Below are 21146 nucleotides of genomic sequence, written 5' to 3'. Positions count from 1 at the left end.
TATATAGGTCAGTGATAGGCTGCTTGCATTTCTTGGTCTCCCAGGGGGAAAGTCAAAGAATCATATCTAGGGTACTGGGGAGAAGAAGACAGCAGGGATGTAGGGAAGACATCTTCCCGCTGCTGGTGCCTACTAGATACCAGAGCTGAAATCTTGGGCAGTGGCTAGTTCCCTAGGGAAGTGCTAGTTTGCTTCCTTCTAGTGTTGACTCCACGCCTGCCTGGACTCAGACCCGGAAAGGTTCAGGGCTAAACCTCTAGTGAGGGCCTTTCATTGGCTTCCTCTAGTCCCGCCCTCATAACCTCTGCCCTCCTACCGGTCTGTCTGATTGGCTGCTCGTATCCCGCAGGCGCCTCATTGGCTCTTATCCTCTCCCTCTGCTGCACTGGTCTCCATCTCCCAGCAGTAGGCGCAGCCATGAATCCGTTATTCGGTCCTAATCTCTTCCTCCTACAGCAGGAGCAGCAGGGCTTGCCCGGGCCGCTGGGGGACCCCCTGGGAGGTGACCACTTTGCCGGGGGAGGGGACCTGCCCCCGCCTCCGCTTGCCTCGGCGGGTCCCGCTGCCTATTCGCCTCCCGGGCCTGGTCCGGCGCCCCCTGCAGCCATGGCTCTCCGCAACGACCTGGGCTCCAACATCAATGTACTCAAGACCCTGAACCTCCGATTTCGCTGCTTCCTAGCCAAGGTGCACGAGTTAGAGCGCCGGAACCGGCTGCTGGAGAAGCAGCTGCAGCAGGCTCTGGAGGAGGGTAAGCAGGGCCGGCGGGGCCTGTCCCGCCGCGACCAGGCGGTACAGACCGGCTTCATCAGCCCGATCCGGCCCCTGGGGCTGCCCCTGAGCTCCCGGCCCGCCGCTGTGTGTGCCCCGTCAGCGCGGGTGCTGGGCTCCCCCGCCCGCTCGCCAGCCGGACCCCTCGCATCCTCTGCGACCTGCCACTCATCATCCTCCACCTCCACTTCTACCTCCACCTCCTTCTCCTCATCGACCCGTTTCATGCCCGGCACCATCTGGTCCTTCTCACACGCCCGCCGGCTTGGACCGGGACTGGAACCCACGCTGGTCCAAGGACCTGGCCTGTCGTGGGTACACCCTGACGGGGTGGGCGTTCAGATCGACACCATCACCCCTGAGATACGCGCACTGTACAACGTGCTGGCCAAGGTGAAGCGGGAGCGGGACGAGTACAAGCGGAGGTAGGGATCTGAAAAGTAGGGACAGGGTTCACGACATGCCACATATAGACACGGAGGGGCAGGGAGTTGGGGGAGGCGGTCCCAGAACCGGGAACTGGGGGCCCAACAGTCATGGCAATAAGAGTGAAGTTCCTGCTGTGACAGTGAGGAGCTTGGAAGGAATTGGATGCAGGGGCTAGAGTCCACAGACAGTTCCCGTCAGGCTCCTGACTAGAAGCGTTCTAGAAGAACCTTAGGGATTGCTACTTTTCTTCTGGCGCATCTCCCTGTCTTATGCAGGCTGCAGTGTTTGCATGACTCTGCTCACTGTGGGGTGTTGTATTGTATGAAAGGGAGACGGATCCGAGAGAGCCTCGCATCTGTGGGTCTTGTTGTCTGGCCAGCCTCAGACCTTGGGACAGTTTCAGAATATTAACTCCACACTTGAGGCGAGGGATGTAGTTTTAATTTTAGAGGTAGATTAAGTGAAACCGGAAGACGGTAGTAAGGAAGGGATCATCTGCTCAGGACTTTTCCCATAAGGCAAACCCAGGTCTCACCTTAGATCCGTATGAGAGATTCAGGGGCTCCAGAGCCTAAAGGCATCGATTGCTTGGGCCAGTCAAACAGGCAGGGAAAGAGAGAAGGAAGGGGCACATACTGTCCTAGGACAAGGAGAAGGGATGGCTGTCGTCATAGGACTGGTAGAGAGGTCCTCGCAGAAGAATCACAGAAGAATCAGGAACAGAGAGCCAGCAGGGGGGTGGAATAAGAAAAAGTTGGGAACATGGACACACCCTAGAGTAATAGAGTGTCTCAGGGCCAGCCCAGTGTATTCAGAGGGTGAAGGTTTGGCTTTCCGAGAGGAACCCCGCCCCCAACAGGTTAGCACAAGAGGTAGGAGGAAGGGATGTCACATTGGAATGTTGACTGTATACCAGGAGGATTCACTGGGTGGCTGGTAACCAGACCATAGGACGGAATCACAGGCAGAGTGAGTGCTTGGAAGACTGACCAGGCTGTGACTGAGGAGGGAGGAGATGGCAGCCAGAGAGTCCTAGGCTTATCCAGTTTCTTATCTAATGTGACCCTTTTGGGCTTAGCCTGGACTGCCTGTGCAGGCCAAGGTGGCAGCTATCTGGTCAGCTGTGTGTGGGGACCATCTGGAGGCCCTGAGAACACAGTGCTGGGTCTGGGATGACCTTCAGGGCTTGGTAACCTGTTAGCACCCACCCAATTACATGCTTCAGCAGGCTTTCTGAAGTTCAGCCCTCACGCTGGTGTCCATGACTTTGACCGGTGTTAGAACCATCTTTGGGCTTTTAGTTGCCCCAGCATCTAAGTACCACCCAGAACGAGGCTGTGCCTGCCTCTGCCCCCATAGGGCTTAACCCAGAATGGAACACTGGCATTGCTAGGGTTCTGCCATAATCCTAGGAACAGCTGCTCTTCTCCAGGGTAGCTTTTAAAACAGAGGGTGTTTGTCCTTGGTGCAGCTGTTCAGGGCAGCAGCATTATCCCTCGAGGACTGATTGTCTCATCACCCTGCAGCACATTGCTGTGCAGTAGCTTAGACTTGCAGGGCCCCGTGGCTACACTTGCTAGGTATGCGACAGCCTTCCGCCCCGCGCCCCTGCCTTCCTTCTGGACTCATTATAGCAACACTGGGCTCTGCATCTTCAGTCTGGACAGCTTGGGGGGCTCGAGTTCTAGACAGGGCAGGTGGGAAGCCTCACCCCAAAGTCCTGTTTTTAGCTCCTTTGCCTGTGCGTCCTTTTCCTTGGGGTTCAGTTTTTCCAAGACAAGAGAAGACACTCACTTTTTCTCTTTAACACAGAGATAGGATTTATTTGCAAGAGAGGCCTCTGGTAAATGCAGGATGTACAGAAATTGCCCAGATTCTACCCAAGTTTTGGGAACCTTGCAAAAAAAGAAAGGGAAAAAAGGCAAGAGTTGGATGGATGTCCGACTGCACGCATTTGTGTGTCTGCGTGGAGAGCAAGCAGAACCCTCCTGAGCGCCCAGCTGAGTCATTTTCAGATCTTTCCCTGTATGATCCAGCTCATTAGTCAGCATCCTGCCTTAACGTTCGCATGTCTTACTTGGGTTTATTGAGTTCATTATTAAATAGGATTTCTGGCGCTCCCTGATGCATCTTGGCCAGGGTTTTAACTTCTTGTCAGTCCGGTGGGCTTCCTCCAGAGACACACAGACTCTGGGCACACAGGGGCCCCTTCCCATACCTACATGTTATAGATGAAGAAACTGAGGCCCAGCAAAGATGAAGGTCTCATCTAAGAAAGTGTATGGCATAAGGCTATCAGTCTGTCATCGCCAGGACGAAAGCAGAAGCAGATGGGGGCTGGCGGGGAAGGGGATAGAGGGTGAGGGAGGCCAAGAGCTGAGCTGCATGGTCAGCGGCAGGGTGGTGGCTGGGCTGGCCGCCTCTTCCCCCAGCCAGCTGGGAGGGGCAGCTGCCGCGGAGTTATTATTAGGGACACTGCAGTGCGGCTGTGAGAGCAGAGACATGGAACCTGAGAGGGTGAGGGGCAGGGAGAGGAGTGAAGGGCCACAGACTGCAGAGGCTTCTCCTCCGCTGCTTCCTTCCCTCTCCTCTCATGCTGAGCCTTCTCCTTCAGCTGCCTTGCCCTCCTTTCTGAGGCCAGAAGGATTCTATGCGGAGTACAGCCGGAAGTGATGAGCTCACGCACCGAGGCTTAGCCCAGCCACTGACTCAGCCAACCTCGGGTTCTAAATCTACAGAGCCAAACCCTGCCCCACCTTCCATCTCTGTGACAGGATGGAACGTGCACTTAGCCCTGGGTAATGCCCCGCAGACTCTGCCCCATGGCAAGTGTGTCTTCCTGATCTCTGGTTTGAACCCTGGCTTGAGAGATGCTATGCTGTTTATGGGGGCCTTCCTACACTCTGGTTCTCTGTCCCTTGGGTGTGACCACTTAGCCATCCCTAGCTTCTGATGGCCACTTCTTTCACACTGCTGGGGAGACATCACGCCAGCCCTGTGACCTTCTTGTAGCTCACTTCAAGGGGCTGGGTGGGGAAAGACTTTGTCCCCCGCAAGACTGCTGGGCAGCTCTTGATCCTGCCTGTGTCCTGCAGATGCTTTCCCAGGTTTAAGTGGTACCCAGGAGGCAGGGCAGCAGGCTAGCAAGCTCTGTTCTGTGCGGGCAGGAGCGGGAGACCGGATCTGTGCCACTGAAGGTGGGAGACTGGGCTGAGGTGGGGGACGTGGTAGACTGGTGTGGGCAGGAGGTGGGGGGATGAGTCTAGCCAGGCAGCTGGCGGAACTGGGCCCACGCGGGGATGGGTACTGCAGAGGGCCAAAGTGGTGGCAGTTGTTCTTAAATATAGTTCCTGATACACGGTCCAGAGGATCTGGCCAGACAGTTGGTGAGCTCGGCCCTTGCCAGGAAGTATGGAGCCACCCAGCAGCTGCAGCTGCCCACTGGCTGGCAGCCCATGTATTCTCATCTCCACGAATTCCCATCCAGGGAACTTGACCTGGGGTCTGATCTGGGCCTAAGGGGGTGGGGGGCAGGAGCTGGAGTGGCAGGAGGGACTCCAGGTCTGTTCTCTCCCCCTTCCCTACGTCTGTCAGGTGGGAAGAGGAGTACACAGTGCGGATCCAGCTGCAAGAGCGAGTGAACGAGCTCCAGGAGGTGAGGGCGGCCACCCCGCAGCCCCTGCTTCCCTGCAGCACCACTGAGCCTGAGCCCTGCCCCTCCCATACTTTCCCACATTGACATCATGCCCCCCTTTCCTCCTGGCTGTAGGAGGCCCAAGAGGCCGATGCCTGCCAAGAGGAGCTGGCCATGAAGGTGGAGCAGCTGAAAGCCGAGCTGGTGGTCTTCAAGGGCCTCATGAGTAACGTGAGTGCAGACTTTCCTCTCGGCTCTCGGGGACCCGTCGGTGTCCCGTGTGCCACCTTCTCCCCTCACTTTCCCACCCTCTCAGGGTTCTGCTCTTTGCCACTGTCTTGTTCCAGTAGACAAAGAAGCTGTTGTCCCGTCACAGGCAGGGTGGGTGGCCTCGCTGTTACAAGAGGTTGTTAAGCAGTTAATGAGAGCACAGCTTTGCGCTCTCTGGTGGCTCAAACCTGTAACCCTAGCACTTGAGAGGTGGAGACAGAACGGTCAGAAGGATGAGGGGTTCAAGGCCAGCATCAATTACGTTGAAACTAAACAGAACAAAAGAATGTGCACAGGGCTGGAGAGATGGCTCAGAGGTTAAGAGCACTGCCTGCTTTTCCGGAGGTCCTGAGTTCAATTCCCAGCAACCACATGGTGGCTCACAACCATTTGTAATGAGATCTGGTGCCCTCTTCTGGCGTGCAGGCATACATGGAGGCTGAACACTGTGTACATAATAAATAAATCTTTAAAAAAAAAAAAAGGAATGTGCACAACTCTGGAACCGGCTGCTTAGGCTCCCTTCCAAGTTCTGCCACTTGCTAGCTCTGTGGCCCTGAGCCTCTTCCTTCTCCCCTGTACCTCCTCTCTGGCCTCATCCGAGAAATGTGGAAAGCAGAAGGAAAGACTGTTCAGGGTTGGCCTTGACGAGGATAATGCCCTGGCTGGTGCTCAGCGCTAGTCTAGCGAGATAAGTGTCATCTTTCTCCACTCTTGTTTTGTTTTCTTTTGTTTGAGACAGGGTTTCTCTATATAACAGCCCTGGCTGTCCTGGAACTCACTCTATAGACCAGGCCGGCCTCGAACTCACAGAGATCTGCTTGTCTCTGTACTGGGATTAAAGGTGTGCACACCAACATCACCTGGCTGTCACTCTTCCCCCAGTGGTGTCTTGGTGTCTTTCATCTGTGGGAGCTTATGTTTCAGTAGGAGAGAAAACCGTGGTTGGTTCAAGGGAGGCCCCACTCATCCCAGCCTCGGCCTAGCCCTCCCATGTCTGTACTGCCTTGGGGGCTAGTATCTTGAGCTGCCCTGTGGACGTGCATTGTGTAGGATGGGTCCCTGGGGAAAGGGACGTTGGTCCAGCAGGTCAGGGACTTTGTGGAGGAGGTGGCCGTGGTGTGCCACAAAGGACGAAGATCTTGCTGAGGTCTTATCTGTCCCGGCTGAGGGTGCTGGGCATCTTACTTTTCCTTCCCTGTGTTCCTGGTACAGAACCTGACAGAGCTGGACACCAAGATCCAGGAAAAGGCCATGAAAGTCGACATGGACATCTGTCGCCGCATCGACATCACAGCCAAGCTGTGTGACTTGGCTCAGCAGCGCAACTGCGAGGATATGATCCAGATGTTCCAGGTGAGAGGCCTGAAGGCCACGGCTCCCAGGGGCTGGGCAGGCGGAGAGGCCTCTGTCGTAGCTAGCCGGGATCTCAGGCCCTGCTAGCTTCACCGCTGGGACACATCTTGGCCCCTGGGGCCCTTGGTGGGACTAGGTGGGGGGGCAAGGGACAGCCTCAGGAGAGAGGTTTCAGAAGCCGTCTCTAACGCCATCTCCCCCTCCCCCCTCCTCTGTCTGCTTCTCTCCTCTCTGTTCCTCTCATCTTTTCTCTTGCTTTCTCCATAGAAGAAGCTGGTTAGTGTGACCTCACGCAAGCTTATTGTCCTGGTCCCGTCTCTAAGCCACCCCACCCTGAGTTTTGAACCACTGGGCTCTTCAGCCAGATGTCTTCTTTCTGCTTTCCCTGCTCCTCCCGTTTTTAGTCTCCTCCTCGTTGGTTTTCCTTCCCTTTCCTTCACCCACTGGCCTTTCGGATCTGGATGTGATTCAAGTTCTCCGTAGCAAACATGAGCATCTTCCTCGAAGCCCAGACTGTTTTCACTGGAGTCCTTTCATGAGAAAGACTGATAAACTAAATAGAACCCAATTCCTCTGTAGCCATTGAACACCTCTTCTCTTTTTCTAAAGACTTATTGTATGTGTATGGGTGTTTTCCTCCATGTCTGTGCACCAAGTGAGTGCCTAGTGCCCCAGGATGCCAGAAGAGGGCATTGGATCCCTTGGAACTGGAGTTATGGAGGGCTCTGAGCCGCCATGTGGCTGCTGGGAATTGAACCTGTGTCCTCTGGAAGAGCATCCAGTGCTCTTAACTGCTGAGCCATCTCTCTAGCCCCCATTACACACAATGTAGTCACCTCAAGCCATTTCTCTCCTTAGCTTACTGCTCTGTTCTGTTTCTCCTTCCTTCTTTGTCCGCAGCCCTGCCCTGTCTGTGTGTGTCTGCCCATGTCTCGATGACTGTTCTGTTTCTGCTCCTGTCATGTAACTGTGTGTCTTCTCTGTCTGCCCCTCCCTTCCTGCTGACCCTGCTCCACCCTGCGGCCTCCCTGCCCACCCTCTCCTCATGCACCCGGCCTCGCCTCTGTAGTCTCTACACTTGTCTCCCATTAAGGTCCCGTCCATGGGGGGGCGGAAGCGGGAGCGCAAGGCCGCTGTGGAGGAGGACACCTCCCTGTCGGAGAGTGATGGGCCCCCCCGCCAGCCTGAGGGGGACGAGGAGGAGAGCACAGCCCTCAGCATCAACGAGGAGATGCAGCGCATGCTCAGCCAGCTGTGAGTCCCGCAGGTCCATCCCAGCTGTGAGTCCAGCAGGCCATCCCAGCTGTGAGTCCCGCAGGTCCATCCCAGCTGTGAGTCCCGCAGGTCCATCCCAGCTGTGAGTCCGGCAGGCCATCCCAGCTGTGAGGCCCGCAGGTCCATCCCAGCTGTGAGGCCCGCAGGTCCATCCCAGCTGTGAGGCCCGCAGGTCCATCCCAGCTGTGAGGCCCGCAGGTCCATCCCAGCTGTGAGGCCCGCAGGTCCATCCCAGCTGCCCACATCAGAAGCTGCCCTCACCACATGTACCCCAAGTCCCTCCCAGGCCCCTGAAGCCAGCCGGCAGGTCCATCCCAGCTGCCCTCACCAGATGTCCCCAGTCCCCGAGGCCGGAGTTCCCCTAGTGCCCTGTGCCCGCCCGCTCAGAGGCCCCAGTGCCCTTGACACCCAGGTTCCCTGTCTCTAGGAGGGAGTATGATTTTGAGGACGACTGTGACAGCCTGACTTGGGAGGAGACTGAGGAGACCTTGCTGCTTTGGGAGGATTTCTCAGGCTATGCCATGGCAGCCACAGAGGCCCAGGGAGAGGTAACCTCCTCCCCTTCTGGCCTTAGGCCCCTCAGGCTCCGCCTCTGTGTCCTGCCACTTTGTCTCCCTCCCCACCTCATGCTATGTCCCCAATGTGGCTTTCATCTTCCCTTGGCTCCTCCCCATTCCCCTCTGCATCCTTCTCTCTCTTCTTTTCCTCTAACCAGACTTTCTCTCTTCCCTCCTTGGTCCATGGAATGCCCCTCTCCTGTTTCTCTCTGGCTGGCTGCCCCTCGCTTCCCTTTCTCCAGCAGCAGCAGGAGGACAGTCTGGAGAAGGTGATCAAAGATACTGAATCCCTGTTCAAAACCCGGGAGAAGGAGTATCAAGAGACCATTGACCAGATAGAGGTAAGGGTGTCGGCAGTGGGGGCTCCGTTCCCGGGGCTCACAAGCCAGGCTGTGGGGATAGGGGTCAGGGTGTCGGCAGTGAGGGCTCCGTTCCCAGGGCTCACAGGCCAGGCTGGAGGTGTGCTGCTGGCCTCCTCCCTGCTAGACCCCACGACCAGGACCCCCCTCTGTTGACAGGAAGCGTGCAAACCTCCAGTTGTGGTAGCTCTACTGGACTCTTGAGACCTTAGGCTATAGAGGCAGATAGATGTGGGTTCAAGTCTTGGCTCCATCACCACTTGGAACAAATCTTTTGTCTTCCTGTCTTCTTTTCTGTTTACTTTACATATATGTATGTGTGTGTTTGTCAGTGGGAGCATGTACCTGCCTTGGTATGTGTGGAGCTCAGAGGACAAGCATCTTGAGGAAGTGAGTTCTCTCCTTCTACCGTGTGGGTCTCAGGGATCAAATTTAGGTTGTCAGGCTTGGTGGCTTATGCCTTTACCTGCTGAGCCATCACTCACCAGCCCCTTATTCTTTCTTAATTTTTTTTGGAGGGTGTAATAGGGTCTCTCTGTTGTTCTGGCGCTCCTTGAACTCCCTCTGCAGACCAGGCTGACCTCAAACTCAGTGATCCACCTTCCTCTGCCTCCTGGGTCTGGGATTAAAGGTGTATACCACCCCTCCTGGCTCCCTTGTTCTTTTTGAGTACCTGTTTCATTATTTATGTATTTATGTATTTATTTACAAGTTCTTGTCTTGTAGTCTAGGTTGGTCTCAAATTCTGGTCCTTCTGCCCCCAGTCCCCATTTGCTAGGATTATGGGCTAGGATTATGTAGCTGAAATGTGAGCTACAACATTTCAGTTTTGCACTGTGTGTGCGCGTGTGCGTGCATGTGTTTGTATGTCTGTGTGTGGGCATGCAGATGTGCACACACACGCGTGTGGAGGCCAGAAGATAAAACCTAATTTTGTTCTTTAGGTGTGGTTAACTTTTTTGTTTAAGATTTATTTATTTATTGTGTATACAGTATATGTGTTCTGCCTGCAAGTATGCCTGCAGGCCAGAAGAGGGCACCAGATCTCATTATAGGTGGTTCTGAGCCACCATGTGGTTTCCTGGAACTGAACTAGGATCCCTGAAAGAGCAGCTAGTGCTCCTAAGCTCTGAGTCATCTCTTCAGCCCAGGTGTGGTTAACTTAAAAAAAAAAAAATGAGATGGGCTCTCGCTGGTCTGGAACTTCCCGAGTAGGTTATGCTGGCTGGCTAGGGAGCTCTAGACTCCATCTGTCTGTGCCTCCTTCAGTATTGCAGTGTGCACTGCACTGTCTAGCTTTCTCATACAGGCTTTGTATCCACTCAGGTCTTAGGCTCGTCAGGTAAGCGCTTCGCTGAGTGAGGTGTACCAGCTAGCCAGCTCTCGTTCCTCTTTAGTTCTTTGATACAGGCTCTCTCACACGCATGTGTGCACACATTTGCGCTCTCTCTCTCTCTCTCTCTCAGTCAGAAGAAGGCATCAGCTCCCCTGGAGCTGGAGTTTGCAGGTGACCGCGAGCCTGACATGGGTGCTGGAAAGCAAATTTAGGTCCTCTGCAAGAGCAGGGAGTGCTCTTAGCTGCTGAGCCACCTCTCTAGGTTCCCATACAGGGTCATTCTGTGCTGCCAAGCTGGCGTCAAATTGGAGGCAATTCTCCTGCTTCAGCCTGCTGAGTGCAGGAGTTACAGATGCTTACTGCCATGCTGAGCTTGGGCCTGCCTCTTGATTTGTCAGATGGAGACAGATGTCTCTCCCTGCAGGCTGGGTTATTAGGACGATCAGATAGAGTGAGACGTGTACACGTGGCGCTTAGGGCAGGAAGGATCTGGCAGCTTGGCGTGTCACACGGTGCATTGTTTACTGCTGGGAACACCCTAAATACTGTACCGCTCAGAGGAACTCCCGCTCAGCTTTGAGCTCCTGGGGGGAATCTCCCTTTTGGTCTTGAGCCTTGGGGAGTCCTTTATAAATGGTGATACAGTAGGGGTTCGACTGTCCTGCTGAGGCAAATTTGTAGGGAGGAGGTCACTGTCGGAGGAGCCTTGGGTGGGGCTGTGTGACGACTGTGGCTTGGACTCTGCTCTATGAATGAGCCAGGAGACTTGTGTGTCCGGCCTCCATGGAGGTCCTCGGGGGCATTCCCATGCCTATAGGGTACATGAACTTTGGAAGTTATTTTCCTGTGTTTCATATCCCAGCACATGTCAAATGGCCGTACTATCCTACGCAAACCCAGGGAAATTCTGAGTTTCAGAGGCCCAGCTGGTGTTTTGCCCCCAGCTGAGGTTTGTGTGGGGACACATAACCTTCTCCCATCTCTTGTGTACTCCTCCCACTGCCTGCTCCTCTCCTTCTCCTCCCTGTCCTCCCTCCCTGGCTTATGCCAACCTTTTCTGGATTCCAGGCCCTTAGCTTTAAACTTTAGTAGAGTGACTGGGGCTGCCCTTGGGCCACAAATGCCTAGTTGTCAACAAGACCTGGTGAGACAAAGAAGAGCCTCCTGGGCTGGGACTCTAGCTCAGCTGGCCGGATGCCTGCCTAACTGTGAAGCCCTGAGTTTAATCCCAGCACCACCTGGAGCCGGGTGTGGTAGTGCAAGTCTGTAGTCCCAGCACCTGGGAGTCAGGGCAGGAGGGCAGGACCAGAGGTCCATGCGCATCATCCTTGGCTACATAACAAGTTTGAGGCTAGCCTGGGCTACACAATCCTTGTCTTAGAAAAAAAATTCTGAAGGGGAAACATGGGTCTGAAGCTGTTTCTAAACTGTGGCTCTTCTGTCCTCTCCTGGAAGAAAGGTGAAGAAAGCTCATTTGGTGGCTTCGGTGGCAGGGCTGCTCCTGGGGTCTACCTGGGGCATCTGTAGTAGCTTTAGCTTTGTGACCCTTGATCTCCGTTACTGAGGAAGAGCAGCCCGGTTACTGGATGGTAAATTCATGATAGGTTGGAGTTTTCTCCCACGGCCCTGGCTCCTCCCATCTCTCCCATCTACCTCCACTGCTCTGATTTCCCACGCTGAGTCTGGAATTTGGGGGGTGACCTCTATAGCATGTGCATCTTCCCCTTCAGTGTTTAAATTAGGGTGATGTGTGGAGTCCCAGAGGCTGTTGTTGGTAGTGCTGCCTTGGGCGCTGAGAGGCCATTTGTGCTTCACTTCTGTCGCCTAGAAGAATGGGTTCTAGTCTTATCCCCTGCAGTCTTCCTGGGGAAGCAGGGAGAGAGAGAACGTGTGCGCATGCACACGTGTGTACATGGCAGCTGACCTCTGACCTGGAGTATCGTATTTTTCTCCCTGGTAGCTTGTTCTCCTATGGGAACAAGCATGCCTTTCAAGCCATCTCCAGCGTGGCTTACAAGCCAGCTGTCCACTAGATGACCCAGAATGCCAGTGTCCTGGCTGCCCCTTTGTCTGCTCCTGTGGCTCATTTCCTTCCTTCTGCCCATTCCCACCCTCTGGCCCGTTGGCATTTGTTGCGGGTGGCTTCCCCACTCCTTATTCGCATGCCCCACGCCTTCTTTTCGCTCCCAGGCAGCCAAGCAAATCACCCCACTGCAGTTCAGGTCTACCGTTCTGGCCCCTAGCCTTTGTACACAAAACAAAGAGAGGCAGCAGACTTGTCTCTGGCCTAGATTCTCTTCCGCCGCAGCCCACTTTTCCTCTGCCTCCAAATCAGGCTGCCGAGGCAGCTCTGTGAGGGAGACTTTTCTTGGTGCAGGGATCCATTTCTTCCACGCGAAACTTCTGAAACCAAGATAGATCTTGTAATCACTAAGTGTGGATGTCTCTCCTCTGTGGGGGGAGTGGGTTATGAGTGAGAAATGAAATGAACTGAATGCTTTAAACACAAGCCAGCTTTGCTCCACTGCAGTGACTTTGGGCTACTCCACAGTGAATTAGTGCTAACGGAGGCAACTTCTCTCCAGAGGCACATCTCCTGACTGTTTTGTTTTTTGAGACAGCCTCTCCTGTAGTTCAAGCTGGCCTCAAACTTGCTGTAGACCAGGCTGATCTTCAACCTTTGATCCTCTTGCCTCCACCTCCTTAGCTGGGATTGCAGACACATGTCAGCAGGTCCAGTTTAATGTGCTGGGGACCAAACCTTTGGTTTTGTTGCATGCAAGGCAAGCACACTGCCAACTGAGCTACACTGCAAGCCTCTCCACACCTTTAAACACTTTTTTAAAAAGTAAATATTATTATTATTATTATTATTATTATTATTATTATTATTATTATTTTCCGTGTCCACATGCCATGGTGCATGTGTGGAGGTCAGAGAGCAATATGGACTGTGTTCTATCCTTCTGCCACGTGGGTCGCTGGTATCAAATTCAGATTGCCAAGTATATGCAGCAGGTGCCTTATCCGCCAAGCCATCTGGCTAGTCCCATCCCATGTCACCCACCCCCACCCCCAGTTTTGTCTTTCTTTGGTTTTAGTTTGTTTGTTTGTTTTGGTTTTTCAAGACAGGTTTCTCTGTGTAATAGCTAAAGCTGTCCTGGAACTAGCTCAGTAGACCAGGCTAGCCTCAAACTCATAGAGATCCACCTGCCTCTGCCTCTGCCTCCCGAGTGCTGGGCTTAAAGGCGTGCGCCACCATGCTCAGCTTCTTTCCCCTTTTTGAGACCAGGTTTTACTATTTAGGTCTTAGGTTTACATCAAACTGCCCTTGAAATCAAGATCTTCCTGCCTTGGCTGCCGAGTGTTGGAGCTATGGATGTGCTCACTATACTATGTTCATGTTGCTCCCTTAAAATGAGCTGAGGCATCTAACTGACTCTGGGAGTGGGAGAGAGAGTAGAGATTCCCAGGAAAGGGGTGAGTGTGGAGCACTGGCCTGCGTGCCTTCACCTAGCCAGAGTGAGGGTCTGAAGTTAGAGTGTCAGTAGCTGCCCCCTCAACCCGTCCTCCGCCCCGGGTGGAAAACGGGCCATCGTGGTGTACTTGATGCTTTCTGCCGCCTGTGTGGGCTCTTTCTAAGTTCAAGCTTTTCGCTATGACTGCCCCCATCCAGGGGGCCAGCTGCTGCTCTAATCCCTGTCTGCCCTGGGCTCGCTAACCTCCTCATCCCGCCCTGCCCTACTTTACTGCAGCTGGAGCTGGCCACAGCCAAAAACGACATGAACCGGCACCTGCACGAGTACATGGAGATGTGCAGCATGAAGCGGGGCCTGGACGTGCAGATGGAGACCTGCCGCCGGCTCATCACACAGTCAGGGGACCGGTAAGGAGAGAGAGAGAGAGAGAGAGAGAGAGAGAGAAACACACAGAGAGAAACATAGAGAGAGAAATAGAGAGACAGAGACAGACAGAGAGAGAGAAACAGAGAGAGAAATAGAGAGAGAGAGAGAGAGAGAGAGAGAAACAGAGAGAGACAGAGACAGACAGAGAGAGAGAGAGAGAAACAGAGAGAGAGAGAAACAGAGAGAGAGACAGAGAGAGAGACAGAGAAAGAGAGAGAAGCTCTCGGAGAGGGCTCATTGGTTAAGAGCACTGACTGCTCTTCCAGAGGACTTGGGTTCAATTCCCAACATCCACATGATGCTCACAGCTGTCAGTAACTCCAGTTCCAGGCAGGACTTCTGACACCTTCACACGGACATTTATGCAGGCAAACACCAATGAACACAAAATAAAAATAAATTCTATAAAAAATAAATCCCCCACCATCAATTATCACATGTACTCACTCATAGGTGGTTTTTAAACATAGAGCAAAGAAAACCAGCCTACAAACCACAATCCCAGAGAATTTAGACAACAATGAGGACCCAAAGAAAGACATACATAGATCTAATCTACATGGGAAGTAGAAAAAAGACAAGATCTCCTGAGGAAATTGGGAGCGTGGGGATCTTGGGGGAGGGTTGAAGGGGAGAGGGGAGAGGCAGGGAGGGGAGCAGAGAAAAATGTAGAGCTCAATAAAAAGAAAAGAAAAATAAATCTGTAACTCAGACCAGGTGGCGCATGTTTGCAGTCCCAGTCTTGGAAGGTTGAGGCAGGAAGATTGTCATGAGGCTGTCCTGGACCACAGTAGCAAAACCTTGTCTCAAACAAAAGGAAACAAAAAGCAACAATAACAGATAAGACCTAAGGAACCACAGTCAGTCAGGTGTGGTAGTGCATAAGTGTCCCAGGCCGGTGGATTGCAACAAGTACTAGGCCGGTCTCCCCTCTATATAGAGTTCCAGGCCAGCAAGGGATGCATACTGAGACCCTGTCTCAAAGAAATCAAAAACCCCAGCCCACTCCCCCAAATTACACTAAGCTGGGCACAGTGTGTGCTTACTGGGCTTAGTGGCCTTTGCTTGTCATCCCAGCTAAGTGGAGGCAAAAGGATTGTTTGCACCCAGGAGTTTGGGTTCAGCCTTGACAACACAGTGAGACACCTGTGCCCCTACCCCCACTACAGCTGGGCAAGAGGCTGGGCACTAGTGTCAGTTCGTGTGGCTCCATGCTGTGACGAACCTCTAAGAGGGGAGCTGTTCCCCCATCAAGGTGAATAGGGTCTTCTCACCCCACTTTCCTGCCTGGCATCCAGCTGCTGCCTCCCAAAAGATAGGCCATGAGCTGGAGAGCATGCAAGCCTCCTTAGGCTTCCTGCTTGCTCCAAGGTGACATCTGGTGTTTTTTTCTGCCTGTCCCAAGGTGACATCTGCTGTTTTTTTCCAGAAAGTCTCCTGCTTTCACTGCGGTCCCGGTTAGCGACCCGCCGCCACCGCCAAGCGAAACTGAGGACTCCGATCGCGATGTCTCATCTGATAGCTCCATGAGATAGGGGCCAGTGCCTGGCTCTCCAGAGCTCACTGAGGCAGGGGTGGGGGTGTGCAGAGGACTGTCTTGTGCCACTGCATGAAGCCTGGCCCTGAGCTGTCTCCTCCCCAGGGTTCCTGGGGTATCTGGAGCTAGGCTTGACCCCACCCTTCCTGGACAACTCTCATCATTCGGGACACTCCTGCCTTCACTTGTGGCTGTTTGCTACTTCTCCATCTTTGAAATGCTGCCAGAACACTTGTGATCCTCCCTTCCCCATTTTGTAAGGAATGCAATTCTGGGACCTGCCTGTTCTGGGGTATCTTGGACTTTGGTACTGGTGCTAACTGGCCCAGGCACTTTTGTGGAGCAGGTTCATTTGGGAGTTGCTGAGGGTTCACGCATCCCATACATAGGGAGGCTTTACTTCCTAGTAAGGCCTCAGAGGGAGGCAGGGCACCTGGCCTTGGAAAGTGGCTGTGTAGCTTCTCCTTTGGGAATTCAACTCTTGCCTGAGCTGAGGGGGGTCCCGAAGGCAGACTCTGCTCAGAGGCAAAGGTGAAGCTGCGGCCTGCACACAGGCATGGGCTGTGCTCAAGGCCTTCTCTCCAGGGACCAGCTGAGGGAGGGCCTCACAAAACCAACAGGTTAAGATGTTCTTGACCTTGGAAAGCAGAGGACAGTTAGGATGTCTCAGGAGAGGCCGTGCCGAGCTGACATTGAAGTGGAATCTTTAAATAATGAAGGATATTTATTGAGCACTTTGTGTTGCTGTTTTAAGCACTTTGATATTTTGAGACAAGGTTTCTGCTAACAGCACAGGATGCCCTTGAACTCAGAGATCCTCGTCTTTGCCACTCCAGTGCTGGGGTTGTTGGGATTAAAGGTATGAGCCACCACTGTCCCACATGAGGCCTGATGAGATCTTCATTAAAGGGAACGGAGGTGCTGGATACAAGCCACTCAGTGCCTCAGAACCAAAGCACCCTCAGTGTCCACCAGGGGACATCATGAGACTCCTGGCGCATATCCAGCTCAGCTGTGTCAGGCTCTCCTGACTGATACATTCTTACCGTATTGGGCATCCTTCCAATTTCACCTAATCTAATGTCTGGGGAGCCAGGTACAACTGACCTTTGCCGATAAGACACACACAGCTCTGTAATTCAGCCCAGCCTGAGTCTATGAAGACCCCACCTATGCCCCATTGTCAAGCTCCACCCCTCACTGTTCCAGCCACCTCAGGAAAGGCAGCCTGGGCTGGCGTGTGGCTAGCCGGTGGCTTTGGACTCTGCAGTACCCTATGTGACAAGTGACAGACCCATATGCACAAACGAGGTCAAATTTTCCCAATATTGTTCCCCTCCCCCAGCCCCGTATTTAGAACGCCAAAGGAAGAGGGGATGCAGTGAACTTTATTGATGGTATTCAAGAGAGTAGGGCTCCCTAAGCCCCTCCTGCTATCTGGGGGTCTGGGATGGAAACTGTGAGGGAGAGCTCAGTGTCAAGGGTTGAGTTAGGACAGGGACTGCTCAGCAGCCGAGGGCTTCTCTCTTGCTGTGTCCTTGCTGGGGTGGGTGGTCCAGGGCGGGCTTCTTACTCCTTGGAGGCCATGTAGGCCATGAGGTCCACCACTCTGTTGCTGTAGCCGAACTCATTGTCGTACCTGGAGCACATTGGGAGGACAGTCAGTAGGAGTTACTCTCTGAACTGGCTATCAGGGGTACCAAGTTACTTTTAAAAGCCTGTTTCTGATCCCCACATACCAGGAAATGAGCTTTACAAAGTTGTCATTGAGAGCAATGCCAGCCCCAGCATCAAAGGTGGAAGAGTGGGAGTCACTGTTAAAGTCGCAGGAGACAACCTGGTCCTCAGTGTAGCCCAGGATGCCCTTTAGTGGCCCCTCGGATGCCTGCTTCACCACCTTCTTGATGTCGTCATACTTGGCCTGTTGAGGGCAGAAATGATGACTCCAAGCCCCAACCTCAACATTATCAGTCAGCGACAACCCCCAGCCCACCCCAGACATACAGCTTTCTCCAGGCGGCATGTCAGATCCACGACGGACACATTGGGGGTAGGAACACGGAAGGCCATGCCCGTGAGCTTCCCGTTCAGCTCTGGGATGACTTTGCCCACAGCCTTGGCAGCGCCAGTGGATGCAGGGATGATGTTCTGGGCAGCGCCACGGCCGTCTCGCCACAGCTTCCCAGAGGGGCCGTCCACGGTCTTCTGGGTGGCTGTGATGGCATGGACTGTGGTCTAGAAAACATGGAGTAAGTGAGGTGAGATCTTACAGGGCACCCACCACGGCACCCACAGAAGGCTCTACTGCCGGCAGGGTGAAACAAATGAACTACATACCATGAGTCCTTCCACGATGCCAAAGTTGTCATGGATGACCTTGGCCAAGGGGGCTAAGCAGTTGGTGGTGCAGGAAGCATTGCTGACAATCTTGAGGGAATTGTCATACTTGTCATGGTTCACACCCATCACAAACATGGGGGCATCCGCAGAAGGGGCGGAGATGATGACCCTTTTGGCCCCACCCTTCAAGTGGGCCTGTGTAAGAGAAGTTGGTTTCAGACCTGGTTCTTCCTAACTTTTAGGCACCAAATTGCAGGGTTCCCCCCATCTCCAGACTAGCAGGCACCTACCCCAGCCTTCTCCATGGTGGTGAAGACACCGGTCGATTCCACAACATACTCGGCACCGGCATCACCCCATTTGATGTTGGCGGGATCTCGCTCCTGGAAGATGGTGATGGCCTTCCCGTTGATGACAAGCTTCCCATTCTCAGCCTTAACTGTGCCTTTGAACTTGCCATGGGTGGAGTCATACTGGAACATGTAGACCTGGTGAAACAAGGGCGGGCCTCAGGGGCTGGTTCAGCAGACCATTTGTTCCGTTACCTGCAGGAGCAGCACCCACCATGTAGTTGAGGTCGATGAAGGGGTCATTGATGGCAACAACGTCCACTTTGCCAGAAGTGAAGGCAGCCCTGGTAACCAGGCGTCCAATACGGCCAAATCTGAGGCGAGAAAAAAAAGGGGAGTGTCAGGGGTCTCTAGCCAACACTGGGTCAACTAATGCTCTTTGTCACATAGTTGTAGAGAGCCCACAAAAACCGTGGCCCACTATGTGGCTTTAGAACAAAGGCACAGCACTTTCTATGGAGGTTCAGTGCAGCATTAGAATGTAAGAAGCAGGAAATTCAAGTTTTGTTTAGAATTTCCTTTAATAAAGCTGGTTGAATGCTCAGATGTAGAACCCAAGTATAGGACACGTGCATCCTTAGGAAGCCCCACGAAGTCTAATTTTATCTCCAATGAGCAGCTGAGGGCCGGTTGGGCTTTTACAGCGTGGAGGTTTCTTCCCTGTCCAAGAGGTGAATCAGGCTCCAAGCCTTGTCCAACCTCCCCTCCTTAAGCCCCAGTCATTTTAAGTCTCTAAGTGGCAGTGTGCCCCAGTCTGGGCACAGGCCTGGTGCATGGCATTCATCACCCCCACCACCCAGCAGGCTCTGGAAAGTTTGTTTCAGCCTGGCCTGGCTTCAGGCTGCACCCCTGGACAGGAAGGACTTGTGCACTCAGCATCACCAAGCTCAAAGGGCAAGGTTAAAGGTCAGAATGAGCAGCACAGGGTCAGCCCACCTGCTTCCTCCAAGTCCCTCCTCCTAAAGGGAAGAGATCGGGAAAACCTCTGGGCTTTCCAACCCCTAATCCCAGCACCTGTCTTTGCTAGCTAAAAATCAGAAGCAGGAGCAACAGTTATGTGTAGGGGCCAACAGGGTGGAAGAGCCCAGACCCCAGACACAGAAAGGTCAGCCGGCTAAATTTAACCTCCGATTAGGGTGGAGTGGGGAGATCTGGTTTCTGAAGGATGGAATGGGGAGAAGGGCAGGATCCCCAGGCTCAGAGATACCCAATCCGCTTAGTGACCTTTAGAGTCTGGCCTATAGGGTTTGGGAAGTCGAGGTTATGGGGGGAAGAGGCTGCTAGCACCGGAGCCTTTTTCTGGTCGAAATTTTCTCTTCCGAACCACCGTGACTCAGCCACCGCCCCCCCCGCCCGCGCGGCAGTACGCCATCGCTACACCTTTGGGGGGCTGGGAGGACAAGCGGACCTCTAAGTCTGCTTGGATTCTCGGAGAACAATCTAGAAAATGCATCCCAAGCCCAAGGAGAATCAGGCAGTTTGGAGGCTAATAAGATGAGACGGCTTGGGAGGCAGAGCTCTCCCGAGAGCACGGAAGCCTTGCATCACCTGGCTCACAGGATAGAGGCGACTCCACCCGGCAAGAGGGAGTGGGAAGGTTAGTCATAAGCTAGAAAGGAGGAAGGTTTCCTAACGGTGGTTCATTCATTTCCTTCCCGTTTGCAACATGGCGGCGGCCAGTTACCCTAAGGGAAGCCAAGCCCTTGGGAGATGATGCGCCAAGGAGGGCGCACCTCACAGCCCCGTGCCACCGAACGGGAGGAAGGGGGCGATGGGGGGGAGGGGCTCCCCTCTGGCACGTGACTACTCAGGGCGCGAAAGTAAAGAAAGAAGCCCCAGCCAGGGGATTAGGGGGATGGATCCTGAGCAGGCGTGCGCGCGCGGGGGGTGGTCCTCCTAGTGAGGACTCCCGGCTGCTCATCCCCCGCAAGGGCGGAGCCGGAGCCTTCGTCCGGTCTGATCGCTGACCTTGAGGTCTCCTTGGGTGCTAAGGCCACCTTTCCACCTCCTCATACTACTGCCAAGTCCCCGGGCCAGGTAGACCTGCAGACCCAACGGATTGGGGTCCGGAGCCCCACCCTAGCCCAGCCCCGAACTCACCCGTTCACTCCGACCTTCACCATCGTGTCTCTGGAACAAGGCTGCGGAAGAAGAAAGTTGAGATCAGGGTGGCCCGGTGCACCATGCGACCCCCCTCCCCCCGCCGCCGCCACCATTCCCGCCGCTCGCCCCATCACGTCTTCCACCAGCCCTTGCAATGCGGAGCCCGGGCTCGGAGAGCGGAGCTCGCACTAGCGCTCCCAGGCCCGGACAGCGCGCACCCCCTTTCCAGTTTCAGACCGTCCCAGGCCTTTTGCGGCCGACTCCGCGTTTTTCACCTGGCACTGCGCAAAAAGAAGCGGCTGTCTCTAGAACAGGGAGGAGCAGAGAGCACCGGGGAGGGCTGCAGTCCGTATTTATAGAAACCGGGGCAGTGGGGGGAGCTGATGACGCGTGCCCCGCCTCCCGCCCGCTCGTCCAGTCCCAGCACAAGGGCGCTGAGGCCTGAGTTACGTGCACCCGTAAAGCCGCGAGTAGCTGGGCCTCTTTCGTTTCCTCCCATCCCCCCCCCTTTGGACCCGCCTCATTTTTGAAACGTGCACGCACCAAACGTGTGGGCTCGGGGCTGAGAGGGGGAGGGGAACTGAGATTGCCTCGCTGGGGAGGTGACCCGGTGATGGGTCCCAGAATAAGACCGAGGGAATATAGACTATGGACTTAAGGACGTGGAGTGTGTACCCAGGACATCCAGGACCCAGAGACCTGAAAGTTGTCGCTGGACTAAAGTGGGAGGTCCTTGGGAGCTGCAGGAACGGGGGAAATAGAGCCCACAGCTGCACGATCGACCCTCTCCCCTTTTTGAAAAGGCTGCGGAAAAGTTGAGGATCTTCTCGTTGTTTTTCGGTAGTGACACAGACTAAAGCAGCAAAGCAGAAGAAAAGGCCCGGGAGGGGCCACTTTGCCTCCTGCGGGGGCCCTTCGCATTTG

At 54.3% G+C, this 21146-nt stretch overlaps 2 protein-coding genes across 4 annotated transcripts; one reads left to right on the top strand and one right to left on the bottom strand.

Annotated features, from left to right (window-relative positions):
• The first annotated feature begins 385 nt into the window (after window positions 1-385).
• Window positions 386-16311, top strand: Iffo1 (intermediate filament family orphan 1). Of its 3 annotated transcripts, XM_087904205.1 has the most exons (10): window positions 386-1196; window positions 4795-4855; window positions 4970-5065; window positions 6320-6460; window positions 6728-6736; window positions 7530-7714; window positions 8163-8283; window positions 8538-8633; window positions 13743-13873; window positions 15322-16311. In XM_087904205.1, exons 1-10 carry the CDS (start codon window positions 418-420, stop codon window positions 15425-15427), a joined length of 1725 nt encoding a protein of 574 aa, XP_087760331.1. In that variant the 5' UTR covers window positions 386-417; the 3' UTR covers window positions 15428-16311. The 3 variants fall into 3 exon arrangements, with proteins under 3 accessions (XP_087760331.1, XP_087760330.1, XP_087760329.1); XM_087904204.1 differs by lacking the exon at window positions 6728-6736 and having other exon boundaries at window positions 7554-7714; XM_087904203.1 differs by lacking the exon at window positions 6728-6736 and having other exon boundaries at window positions 387-1196; window positions 7554-7714; window positions 8535-8633.
• Window positions 16312-16802: 491 nt separating this feature from the next.
• Gapdh (glyceraldehyde-3-phosphate dehydrogenase) lies at window positions 16803-20257 on the bottom strand. Its single transcript, XM_087904206.1, has 7 exons — window positions 20220-20257; window positions 18334-18433; window positions 18060-18257; window positions 17767-17964; window positions 17434-17664; window positions 17169-17350; window positions 16803-17068 (listed from the first exon to the last, which is right to left on the bottom strand). The coding sequence occupies exons 1-7, from the start codon at window positions 20240-20242 to the stop codon at window positions 16999-17001; spliced, it is 1002 nt and encodes a 333-aa protein (XP_087760332.1). The 5' UTR covers window positions 20243-20257; the 3' UTR covers window positions 16803-16998.
• Window positions 20258-21146: the final 889 nt, after the last annotated feature.

This window comes from Myodes glareolus, chromosome 3 (genome assembly GCF_982192425.1).
Source record: "Myodes glareolus chromosome 3, mMyoGla1.1, whole genome shotgun sequence".
NCBI lineage: Eukaryota > Metazoa > Chordata > Mammalia > Rodentia > Cricetidae > Myodes > Myodes glareolus.
This window is presented reverse-complemented; position numbering and strand designations above follow the sequence as displayed.

What these genes read in the sequence shown, in the direction of transcription:
- Gapdh (XM_087904206.1), bottom strand. Translation starts at nt 20,242, where the DNA reads ATGGTGAAGGTCGGAGTGAACGG. An exon ending in GCATCGTGGAAGGACTCATG is followed by an intron (nt 17,665 to 17,766) that starts GTATGTAGTTCA and finishes CATGTTTTCTAG; the next exon opens with ACCACAGTCCATGCCATCAC. An exon ending in CATGCCGCCTGGAGAAAGCT is followed by an intron (nt 17,351 to 17,433) that starts GTATGTCTGGGG and finishes TGCCCTCAACAG; the next exon opens with GCCAAGTATGACGACATCAA.
- Iffo1 (XM_087904205.1), top strand. Translation starts at nt 418, where the DNA reads ATGAATCCGTTATTCGGTCCTAATCTCTTCCTCCTACAGCAGGAGCAG. An exon ending in TCAAGGGCCTCATGAGTAAC is followed by an intron (nt 5,066 to 6,319) that starts GTGAGTGCAGAC and finishes TTCCTGGTACAG; the next exon opens with AACCTGACAGAGCTGGACAC. An exon ending in CAGCGCATGCTCAGCCAGCT is followed by an intron (nt 7,715 to 8,162) that starts GTGAGTCCCGCA and finishes CCCTGTCTCTAG; the next exon opens with GAGGGAGTATGATTTTGAGG.